Genomic DNA, 13,117 nt, shown 5'->3' with positions numbered 1-13,117 from the left:
GAATTGTAACTATATCCTTTCCGAATAAGTCTGTTTAAAGGTTTGGTTAGCTTTTGAGTTGAATGCCGACATTTTTGTGCTTTGTAAAGAATATTACCATAAAATATTGGATGTGAAATACCTGAACGTATAAGATGTCTGCATGTTGATTTATATTTACGAATGATGTCCTTGTACTTAGTTCAGATGAGCTTTATTATCAAGTGATAAAAAGCTTTTCAGTTTTGAAGCTGTCACAGAATCAGGAAAATGAGGTCAAGTTAACTGATATATGTCATACAGAAACTTCCGACTGTAACATATATTATAGGCATCTGTGATATGCATTATCCAGATTTTGTACCAACTGACACATAAAGCTTTTTCAAATAATTTATGCTGTCAAGGTTAAGACAAATTAGCATACACTATGTCTTGCATTCAACAATAAATATGTCACAGGCAAGACAAAATATATATGTCAACAATATATCAACCCAACAACTTAAGGATGAACCATAAATTTTCTCATCCAAGTTCAAGACAGGTAACAATACAGATTGAGAAGAGAAGATCCAAATGTGAAGGCTACAACAGGCATTTAAATAACAAATTTGAAGACAACAACAGGCATTTAAATAACAAATTTGAAGACAACAACAGGCATTTAGATAACAAATTTGAAGACAACAACAGGCATTTAGATAAAAGATGTGAAGACAACAACTGGCATTCAGATAAAAGATATGAAGGCAACAACAGGCATTTAGATAAAAGATATGAAGGCAACAACAGGCATTTAAATAACAAATTTGAAGACAACAACAGGCATTTAAATAACAAATTTGAAGACAACAACAGGCATTTAGATAAAAGATGTGAAGACAACAACTGGCATTCAGATAAAAGATATGAAGGCAACAACAGGCATTTAGATAAAAGATATGAAGGCAACAACAGGCATTTAAATTCTAAGATGTGAAGACAACAACAGAATTTAAATAATAGATGTGAAGACAACAACATGCATTTAGATAAAAGATGTGAAGGCAACAACAGGCATTTAAATAAAAGATGTGAAGACAACAACAGACATTTAGATAAAAGATGTGAAGACAACAACAGGCATTTAGATAAAAGATGTGAAGAAATGAATTAAAATAAAAGTCTTTTTAAGATCTGAAGACAGCAACAGGCATTTAAATAAAGGATCATATGTGAAGACAACAACAGGCATTTAGATAAAAGAAGTGAAGACAACAACAGGCATTTAAATACAAGATGTGAAGACAACAACAGGCATTTAAATAAAAGATGTGAAGACAACAACAACAACAGGCATTTAAATAAAAGATGTGAAGACAACAACAACAGGCATTTAAATAAAAGATGTGAAGGCACCAAGGCATTTATATACAAGATGTGAAGACAACAACAGTCATTTAAAATACAAGATATCGATGTGAAGACAACAACAGGCATTTAGATAAAAGATGTGAAGGCATCAACAGGCATTTAAATAAAAGATGTGAAGACAACAAAAGTCATTTAGATAAAAGATATGAAGATAAGAATTTAAATAAAAGATATGAAGACAACAACAGGCATTTAAATAAAAGATGTGAAGACAACAACAGGCATTTAAATAAAAGATGTGAAGACAACAACATGCATTGAAATAAAAGATGTGAAGACAACAACAGGCATTTAAATAAAAGATGTGAAGACAACAACAGGTATTTAGATAAAAGATGTGAAGACAACAACAGGCATTTAAATAAAAGATGTAAAGACAATAACAACAACAGGCATTTAAATAAAAGATGTGAAGGCACCAACAGGCATTTAAATACAAGATGTGAAGACAACAACAGGCATTTAAAATACAAGATACCGATGTGAAGACAACAACAGGCATTTAGGAGGGGCCTGATGGGTTATTTTCGTTCTTCGTGATCGGCGCATTTTCGCTATCGTGATCCATTTTTCTACAGATTTTTTTTTTTTGAAGACAACAACAGGCATTTAAATAAAAGATGTGAAGACAACAACAGGCATTTAAATAAAAGATGTGAAGACAACAACAGGCATTTAAATAAAAGATGTGAAGACAACAACAGGCATTTAGATAAAAGATGTGAAGAAATTAATTTAAATAAAAGATGTGAAGACAACACCAGGCATTTAAATAAAAGATGTGAAGGCAACAACAGGCATTTAGATAAAAGATGTGAAGAAATGACTACATTTTTTCATGGCTTTACAACAAAAACATGACATACTTCAAACAACAAAGAATCGGCTGCCTAATCTGTAACAGCTGCAGCTAGTTAATTCTCATCTGGATGGATCAGGTAGACCTTATGTTTTGATTCAGGACCCACATTTACTAACAGCAAAAGAAATACATATATGTATTGGTCTGACTGAAATTTCAAAAGTGCAGGAGGTTCTGTCTCATAAATCAACAACTAATATAAGAAGTGTGTAATCAGGTGAAGACACAATTAAGGTTAAACATACATTTAAAACATGAGACTTGTAAAAAAAAATAACATCTTTTCAAAAAAAATGTAACATCTTTGATTGACTCTTATTTTCTAATTACAGGTAATGTGGATTCATCATTATTCGTTGGATACCAATTTTCATGGATTTCGTGGGTACAGGGAAACCACAAATTTAAATTTTCAACGAATTTGCTATGTGATTATATGCAGACTTTTGGAAAACCACGAAATCAAATATCCACGAAAATGCAAGTTTTCCTCAATCCATGAAAATTGATACACACGAAAATAAATGAATCCACAGTAGTTACTATGGCTGTTACATACAGTACCTCACTTTACTAAATCATACACTATTTACATGTATTTCTACATTTATATATAGCAACAAATTCTTGTACAGGGATTACTTATTTATTTGTCAAATTCTTTAAGCAGTTTAAGTGAAATCTGATTAACATACAGATCCTGTTTATAAGCAAAGTTTAGATGCAGGATCAGTACTTAAATGACTTTGAGCAATAACAAAATGTTTCATGCTTGTCCCTCCATGCTAAGCTACAATTCAATTTTAAGATTTTGTCTGACCAAATGTCACACTGACATACAATTATATTTATATATATATTCAACAAGAGTGCACACGCTGAAATGTCTCGCCTTCTTTACTAATCATTGATATTATGTCGATAGTCCTAAATATAAAGCTTTATTACAACTGTCACATAAACTTAACATTAACCAAGTAAACTAAACATTGACCAATGAACCATGAAAATGAGGTCAAGGTCAGATGAACCATGCTAGGCAGGCATGTACAGCTAACAATTCTTCCATACAACAAATATAGTTGACCTATTGCTTATAGTTTAAGAAAAACAGACCAAAACACAAAAACTTAACACTGAGCAATGAACCTTGAAAATGAGGTCAAGGTCAAATAAAACCTGCGTGACTGACAAAAAGATCATAAAATATTTCCATACACCAAATATAGTTGAACTATTGCATATAGTATTAGAAAAAAGACCAAAACTCAAAAACTTAACTTTGACCACTGAACCATGAAAATGAGGTCAAGGTCAGATGACACCTGCCAGCTAGACATGTACACCTTACAATCATTCCATACACCAAATATAGTAGACCTATTGCATACAGTATAAGAAAAACAGACCAAAACACAAAAACTTAACTATAACCACTGAACCATGAAAATGAGGTCAAGGTCAGATGACACCTGCCAGCTGGACATGTACACCTTACAGTCCTTCCATACACCGAATATACTAGACCTATTGCTTATAGTATCTGAGATATGGACTTGACCACCAAAACTTAACCTTGTTCACTGATCCATGAAATAAGGTTGAGGTCAAGTGAAAACTGTCTGACGGGCATGAGGACCTTGCAAGGTACGCACATACCAAATATAGTTATCCTATTACTTATAATAAGAGAGATTTTAACATTACAAAAAATCTTAACTTTTTTTTCAAGTAGTCACTGAACCATGAAAATGAGGTCAAGGACATTGGACATGTGACTGACGGGAACTTCGTAACATGAGGCATCCATATACAAAGTATGAAGCATCCAGACCTTCCACCTTCCAAAATATAAAGCTTTTAAGAAGTTAGCTAACGCCGCCGCCGCCGGATCACTATCCCTATGTCGAGCTTTCTGCGACAAAAGTCACAGGCTCAACAAAAATGAATGAAACAAAACCCTTAAAATATGCAAATGTTTACTTTCTGTACAATAATTTTGAACAGCAGAATATTGTTGAAGATGAGTAAAAATTGTTAATAAACATACTAGAGGCTTAAATGAGCCTGTATCACTCACATGGTAAAAGAGTGCCATTCTGCTTATGAGGATCTTTTATAGTTATTTTTTGTGTCACCAGGCTGACTGGCTGGTCATATTTTCAATTTAAATTTTTAACCCAGCTCCTGTAGTTTCTGAAATAACTGCCATAAAATGTCAAAAACAGTAAAAATTAAATCACTATTTTGGTTCAACAAATAAACCAGTTGACAAATATTCTTTTAAAATGTTCAGTGTACACTTTTAACCTAGTTCTTTTATTTTAAAGATAACATCAAAAACCTGCAAAAATTGGGAAAAAATTATATTTCAGGGGAAATAACTCCAAAATTGGTGGACATATATTTCTGAAGTATTCAGGTACATGTAAAATAGATCTTGTTGTGCTGACCAATTTTTTAATTTACATGTTAAACCTTGTTCCTATAATACTCAAGATAATGTCCCAAAACTGAAAAAAATTAGTAAAAACAAGAAATGATTGTAACAGGATGCTGTTACGAAGTCTCCCAAACAAAGCTCCCATATTTCGTAATTCCCAGGGTCGCCTGACATTGGACAAAGTCCTGTGAAAATTGGTTTGGTCCAGTAAAGTTATATGCATTAGTGATGCCTGGGGACTAACCCTGTATATCATTCAAATCATCTTGGCATGACAAACCAGAATATATATGGTTTAGGGGTGGGGATCTCAACCATTTACAAGATACAAGAACATTGGGGGTGGGGGGAACCCCTGGGGACTGACCTTAAACGTCATTCAAATGTTCGAGACATGAGGAACAGGAATATATATGGTTTAGGGGTGGGGATCACGACCATTTACAAGATATTAGAACATTGGGGGTGGGGGGAACCCCTGGGGACTGACCATATACGTCATTCAAATGTTCTAGACATGATTAACAGGAATATATATGGTTTATGGGTGGGGATCTCTACCATTTACAAGATATTAGAACTTTCTCAAATGACAGGAGGTCGGGATGACCCCTGGGGACTAACCCTGTATATCATTCAAACCATCTTGGTATGACAAACCAGAATATATATGGTTTAGGGGTGGGGATCTTGACCATTTACAAGATATTAGAACTTTCTCAAATGACAGGGGGTCGGGATGACCCCTGGGGACTAACCCTGTATATCATTCAAACCATCTTGGTATGACAAACCAGAATATATATGGTTTAGGGGTGGGGATCTTGACCACTTAGAAGATATTAGAACTTTCTTTAATGGCAGGGGGTGGGGGTAACCCCTGGGGACTAACCCTGTATTTCATTTGATGTGCTTTATCATGACAAACCAGAATATATATGGTTTAGGGGTGGGGATCTCAACCATTTACAAGATATCAGAACTTTCTTAAATAGCAGGGGGTGGGGGTGACCCCTGGGGACTAACCCTGTATTTCATTTGATGTGCTTTATCATGACAAACCAGAATGTATATGGTTTAGGGGTGGGGATCTGTACCATTTACAATATTACAACTTTCTCAAATGGCAGGGGGTGGGGTTGACCCCTGGGGACTCACCCTGTATATCATTCAAACCATCTTCGCATGACAAACCAGAATATATATGGTTTAGGGGTGGGGATCTTGACCACTTACAAGATATTAGAACTTTCTTAAATGGCAGGGGGTGGGGGTGACCCCTGGGGACTAACCCTGTATTTCATTTGATGTGCTATATCATGACAAACCAGAATATATATGGTTTAGAGGTGGGGATCTCGACCATTTACAAGATATTAGAACTTTCTCAAATGGCAGGGGGTGGGGGTGACCCCTGGGGACTCACCCTGTATTTCATTTAATGTGCTTTATCATTTAGAACATTTTCAATTAAAAAGATTGTGTCTATCACAAACGGTTTTCAATTTATAATCATTTGAAAATTTAAAAAAATAAAATCCCATAGGGTTCTATAGTAAAACCCTCCTTTCTTTTTTACCCCTTTATAAACCCCATTGCACAAACAAAACCCTGATTGTTAGTCTAACATATTGTGAAACCCTAAGTTAATCTGACAAGCGGTTTTGGAGAACGGGTGCGGACAAGTTCAAATTTAAAAGTGGCGGAAGAAGAAGAAGAAGAAGAAGAATAATAATAAATATAAATCAATTGTTTTAAAAACAATTGTTAACGGTCTTTCCTCTCCGAAACATGATTGATTGATTAATTAATTGATTGGTTGGTTGGTTGGCTGGTTGGCTGATATAGTAATTAAACACATGGGAAAGGGTCTCTTGGAACAAGCGAAAAAGAAACAAATGAGATCTTGGGCCCCGTATTAAACAGATTGGTTGGTTGGTTGGTTGTTTGGTTGTTTGGTTGGTAGGTAGGTTGATTGATTGATTGATTAGTTGATTGACTGATTGATTGATTGAAAGTTTGCATGGCACTCTCTCTATGCGAGGTATTGGACTTAACGTTGATATTCTGAGCGAACGTGGCTGCGTATTTGTACATCTCGGACAGCCAAACGGACAGCCAGGATTTCCTTATGAATAAAAATCCTTATATCTTCATTTTATAAATGTTCTCTTTTTTTCTACGGGAACTCTGACTTCAGGTTGTTTTCTTTTTATTTGTTGTGTGTGCATTTTATTTGAGCTGGTAGGAAAACTGAGAAACATTTTGTTGTGGAAGTTCCATTTTCTTTATTTGGATATGGAATTTTTTATTCTAAATTTAGGTCCGCGCGCGCGGTGGTGTTTGTGAAGTCACGTGACACTCAAATATATATGTCTGGAGTTAGAATATTAATATCTTTTCAGGGGAGACCGTTGAACAGAGCACATGTGTATTGATCAGAGAAACACGATAACTATTGTTTTTATTTTGTACAGGTCATTGATGTCGGATCATGCATACATATTACGTACACATGTTTACAGGAGCACAGGTTTGTATTTTAATGCATGTTTAGAAATTTGATTGTAGGATTTCAGTAATATTTACGAACTTGGGAGGGATTTCTACGACATTGATTTTAATTTCGCAATCAAGCAGACCGCACGTGTCTCATCGATTAATTTCAGAAAATACATGAATTGTAGCAGATTTTTGAAGGGATGGATTTCTATTTCAGAAAGAAATTTGTACATAAGCTGGATTAGCATTTTACAGTATAATGTACGGGACTAAAAGCGATTTTCTTATCATAGAAATGGGATAACTTTAAAAAAAAAGTCAGTTGAAAAAAAAGGGGGGGGGGGGGAGTGTAGTGGTAGACTGTGGTTGATAATTGAGATAAGAAACATTTACAACATGATAGCTGCAAAGTTTGAAGTTTTGATAAGTAATTTGTTGATTCGACCATAACAGGGACATTGACCCTGCAATAAAATGACGCGTACCATTTCGACATAAAATTTCTGGTAAACACGTGTCGTGACAAACTTTTTGGTTAAATTGTTTTGTCGATATCTATAACTCTTTCTAGGAAGAAGCGATATGAACTTAATGTAAATAATCACAGCATGACCTTGAACTTTGACCTTGACCTAGTTTTCTATTCTTTAGGACCAAGGACCTCAAATCAACAGACCCTAGGTCTCTATCACTTATGGTTTACCAGTTACAAATGCATATCACTTATTTCAAATGCATTAGGGGAAATAACTCTCATATGGAGTCTTCGTATTGCTTTGGTCAAAATAGGACAAATCATGCAAAGGATATAACGAGCAATTTTATAAAATAAATTTGTCGCTTTCTTTTACGGTTACGGAGGAGATGCAGTCACAAGGAAAACAGTGTTCAGGGAGATAACTCCTACAAAGAAAATTGTTCGGCTTAGAATGGGTGAAAATAAAAAGCGCATAAACTGTATGATACTATATAAGAAATATCTAAGCGACATCTTGCGAAACAAAAATTTTACGCGAGAACAAAATTAGGCGGAAGAAAAAAATAATAATAATTAAAAACTAATTGTTCAGAGAACAATTGAAGGTCTTTCCACCCATGCAGATCAATTTTGAAATAGAACTATGAAAATTCAGTTTGAAATATCATATCCAGCGTCAAATGATAGCTTATTGTAAACTGATTCCAAAAATATATGGTTTCTATACATTTTTCTCTAAATAAAGGAGATAAATTGTTACTTCCGGTTTGAAATATGTCACTTCCCCTTTTATTTGATAGTTTACTTGATACTGATTCCAAAAATATATTGTTCAATACACTTTACATCAAATAAGTACAAAACAAAGCTATTTCCCGTTTACACAAGGTCACTTCCGGTTGGCTTTTCAAGGTCATGTAAATTGCAACCTAATAAAAAAAGTCCCATGGCTTTATCGTGTTTAAATATGAAGTTAAAGCAAAGGTAAAAATCTAGAACATCAAATTTAACTTTGACATTGAGCTCAATTTCAAGGTCATACACCAAGGACCTTTAATCATATTACCCTAGGTCTTTATTATACTTGGTAAATGAGTTTGGGAGACTTAATAAAGAATCCAAATGGGGTTGTTGAATTTTCTGAAATTTTTCAGGTAGATTATTCATGCAATTTACAAATTTAAACAAGCTTCTTAAGTGATCAAAACAATAGCCAAGAAATACCAAAAAAATTAAAATCAACATTACAGGGGCAATAACTTCAAAATTGGTTGACAGATTTGTCTAAAAAATTGGGGTAACAGGGCTGGTCCTAAACATTTTTATCTAATTGCTATAGTTTTCGAGGTATAAAAATTATTATATTTCCATCTATGGTAACAATATTAGTTGATCAACCTTGAAGAAAATCACAAACTTTATAGTAGACATTCTACAGATGAAGCAGACAGACTTTGGTTTCAATCCATATCGTGGTTTTAGAGAAGAAGATTTTTAAAGAAAAGTTAAGGTACAATTGCCAACAGACAATGGATGAGGGAAAACACATCTTCAGGCCACTGAGGGGAGATAAAAAAGGATAACAGGAATTACCAAAAGTAAAAAAAGATAGATGTACAGAGGATCTGTTCAATAGTTAGAAAGTAACAGCACAAAAACCAAGTTCAAACAGTTATACAACCATGAATGACAATACCATAATCCAGTTAAATCGACCACAGGTTTTGGTTTTTATTACAGTTTAGCTTGGAATCAATGGTTTTAACAGTCTTACTAACAGTAATCAGTATCTGCATACAAGGTATAATGAAGCATCCAGGTCTTCTACCTTCTGAAATATAAAGTCTTATACAAATAGTTTACACCACCATCACCACCACAAGATAGTAATTCCTATGTCTAGCATCCTGCAACTATCTTCACAAGCGAGACAAAATGGCTGACCCTTCTAAATAAATATGTGGTCAACTAGACCTGTTATATGACCTTAAAAGTCTGCAGTCCTTTAATAAAATTAATACATGTATGTAGTTTGACCATTCTATATCTTTAACAGAAAACTGTAGTGCACTATCTATAGTTACCAATATGAAATTCATATTTCTTCCAGCCAAGAAATAACCACCTGCACTGCCTCTATTCTTCCTTGAGGACTGAAATTATAAACAAAAACAACAAATCATTCAAAACTAGAAAATAACTTTAAAAGTTTATAAATTGATAAATTCAACTCTAATAGAGCAATCACAATGCATCTGATAGAATCTTTTAAATAAAAAACAAGAGGCTCCCAAGAGCCTGTATCACTCACCTAGTATTTATGCCAACATGCAACAAAATTATGTAGACCAAAATCTGTCTTACTGATCATTTTAGATTTTAAAACTATTGTATAAAAAGTTTAATATTTCTGTTTGAAATATTTTTGGAACATAGTCGATTGTGTTGAGTCCTATTAGACAGAAGTACCATAAGTAAATTGGTGTAAATGTTAAGTTCCAACCAGTTTTCTGTTTCACCACTTTGAAACCCATCTAATGTATTCAATGATGGTGAAACTGTTCATAATGGTTAGGAAGGTCAATGAATACAATAATGAAGTGAATATATTTCAGCTGAAGCTGACATTTTCACTGAACTAGTGCACATTTTTGTTAAGCAGCCAGCTGAAGCCCGCCTCCAAGTGCGGGATTTTCTCGTTGTGTTTGTTGTCTCTTTGACACATTCCCCATTTCCATTCTCAATTTTATGTAAAACAACCCAATCTGTATTAAGAGATATATTTAGGTGTTGAAGAAAAACAAGAGTGCACACACTGAAATGTCTCGCCTACTTTACTAACATTGATTTTATGTTGATAGCCCTAAATATAAAGTTTTACTACAAGTATCATATAACTTATCATGATCCAAGAAAATGAGGTCAAGATCAGATAAGCCATGCCAGAAATACATGTACACCTTACAATCATTCCATACATTGAATATAGTTGACCTATTGCTTATAGTATACAAGAAACAGACCAACCCATGAAAACATTATATTGACCAATAAACCATGAATATGAGGTCAAAGTCAGATGAACCCTGCCAGACAGACATGTACACTTTACAATCATTCCATCAGGGGCAGATCCAGCCATTTATAAAAGGGGGGTTCCAACTATATGTCCCCATTCAAATGCATTGATCGTCAAAATAAAAGGGGGGGGTTCCAACCCCCGGAACCCACCCCCTTCCCCCTTCCCCCTGGATCCGCCACTGATTCCATACACCAAACATAGTTGAAAAATTGCTTATAGTTTAAGAAAAACAGACCAAAACACAAAAACTTAACATTGAGCAATGAATTGTGAAAATGAGGTCACGGTCAAATAAAACCTGCGAGACTGACATGTACATTATAAAATATTTCCATACACCAAATATAGCAGCTGACCTATTGCATACAGTATTAGAAATAAACCAAAAACTTTAACCACTGAACCATGTAAATGAGGTCAAGGTCAGATGAACCCTGCCAGACAGATGTGTACACTTTACAATCATTCCATATACACCAAATATAGTAGACCTATTGCTTATAGTATCTGAGATATATGGACTTGACCACGAAAAGTTAACCTTGTTCACTGATCCATAAAATGATGTTGAGGTCAAGTGAAAACTGTCTGACGGGTATGGGGACTGTGCAAGGTATGCACATTCCAAATATAGTTATCCTATTACTCATAATAGGAGAGAAATTAACATTACAAAAATGAGGTCAAGGACAAAGGACATATGACAGACGGAAACTTCATAACATAAGGTATCTATATATAAAGTATGAAGCATCCAGGTCTTCTACCTTCTGAAATATTAACCTTTTTAAGTAGTTAGTTTACGCCGCTGCCGCCAAATCACTATTCCTATGTCGAGCTTTCTGCGACAAAAGTTGCAGGCTCGACAAAAAAGACAATGCCAATGATAAAAGGCTAAATTGAGGTAATAGGGTTAATATGAGACAAAAAAAGATCCATGGAGGAAAATTCAATATGTCCAAATTTTATTGCAATTTTTGCCTTCAAAAAATGAATTTGCTATTAATCTTTTTATTTCAAAATTGACATAGGTTTTCTTACATTACTATTGTATTGTCTCTTGTTAGCTTATCTAATGCATGGGGTCTTGTGCGTTTCCATCACTTAATCCAATGACCATAAACCTGGCATTACCTTTCTTGGCAATCCCTTAAATTATAAATATTGCTAAAAAAAAGGCTTAACTATATGTTATTTGCAATAATTGACCATCAAAATGAAAGAAAATCTCTGAGAAACCATTTAAAATGTATTGGATGGGGACTCTGTATCAAGCCTAAAGTACTTTTAATCAAGGCTTAACAATGTCTACCATTGATGCTTTCATAGGATCTGAAACTTGGGGTTCATACATTGTATATACATTCAAGACATGTGTCTACTGCTACCATCTGAACAAGTACTTGATTAGGTTAAAATGGTTTAAAGCAGCTAGGACAAAACTCGCATATGAAATGCAACTACAAATGTACCTACTCATCATCTGCAAGAAATGATTGCAATGGAGGAGAAATGTGGTACATTTACAACAATAGATGAAAAAAATCCAGAAATAATCAGTAAGAATAATGAAATGGCCATATGAGCTTGTTGTGTAATATAATATTTCTATACAATGTCTTCATGAAATGTATTGCACAAACTGTTACTGAGTAATTTGCTATTAAAGTAGCATCAAGGATGTAGTACTATACAAATCATATAATGTAACTGGAGTGGAAATTCCCTAAATTCTATAAATAGAATCATTAAGATAGAAATACAACCTTCACCGATGCAACAAATTTTTTTAATTATTGCGCGAAAATTATTAACTTTTTTCTATAATTTCCCCAAAGTCTTTAGGAATTTTCCACGCCTTTCTAATGGAAAAGTTTGTGTTATTTAACAACTTACCCAAAGCCCAATAAACAGAACAAATACAAAATATCCAATAATAACGATAAAATCGCCATAGTGAAGTTGTGTACCAGCAACTGTGTCGGATGCCATATTGAGATATAGAATCAGTATAAAGGTCAACTTGTTAAACCACTGCCTATTTTACCACAAATAAAAATCCGCCACGCTTGTGTACATGTATATACAAACACTGCAGTGTTAAGTCACGTGATCGATTTTACTTTTTAAATATTTCTCTTTTTTTATCCAAGTACTAGGGCTAATTGACCCTGTTAAAAGGTAAATGAGCAATTCGCTTTGATAAAGAAAAGACGCTTTGCGGAAAAGATCGTCTTTTTTTTAATTTCAGCTAGCGAGTCTATAACATATCATATTTGCAGACAAGTTTTCATAGCGTCAAGCTATCCACTAACAATTCATCATCTTTTAATTAATAATTCAACCGTTTATGAG

The 13,117-nt window shown here is 34.1% G+C and overlaps 1 protein-coding gene across 1 annotated transcript in view; it reads right to left on the bottom strand.

Annotated features, from left to right (window-relative positions):
- The window catches only part of LOC127728292 (sodium/glucose cotransporter 4-like), a 60,900-nt gene extending 48,060 nt beyond the window's left edge, over positions 1–12,840 (bottom strand). The window contains exons 1-2 of the mRNA XM_052235624.1: positions 12,659–12,840; positions 9,765–9,833 (exon numbers count right to left, since the gene is read on the bottom strand). Of these exons, the coding sequence (XP_052091584.1) occupies positions 9,765–9,833; positions 12,659–12,754 (165 nt within the window). The 5' untranslated portion in view covers positions 12,755–12,840. The remainder of the gene's footprint in view (positions 1–9,764; positions 9,834–12,658) is intronic.
- Positions 12,841–13,117: the final 277 nt, after the last annotated feature.

This window comes from Mytilus californianus, unplaced genomic scaffold (genome assembly GCF_021869535.1).
Source record: "Mytilus californianus isolate M0D057914Y unplaced genomic scaffold, xbMytCali1.0.p SCAF_2, whole genome shotgun sequence".
In the NCBI taxonomy this organism is placed as follows: domain Eukaryota; kingdom Metazoa; phylum Mollusca; class Bivalvia; order Mytilida; family Mytilidae; genus Mytilus; species Mytilus californianus.
The sequence above is the reverse complement of the archived record's forward strand: the minus strand, read 5'-3'. Positions and strand labels throughout refer to the sequence as shown.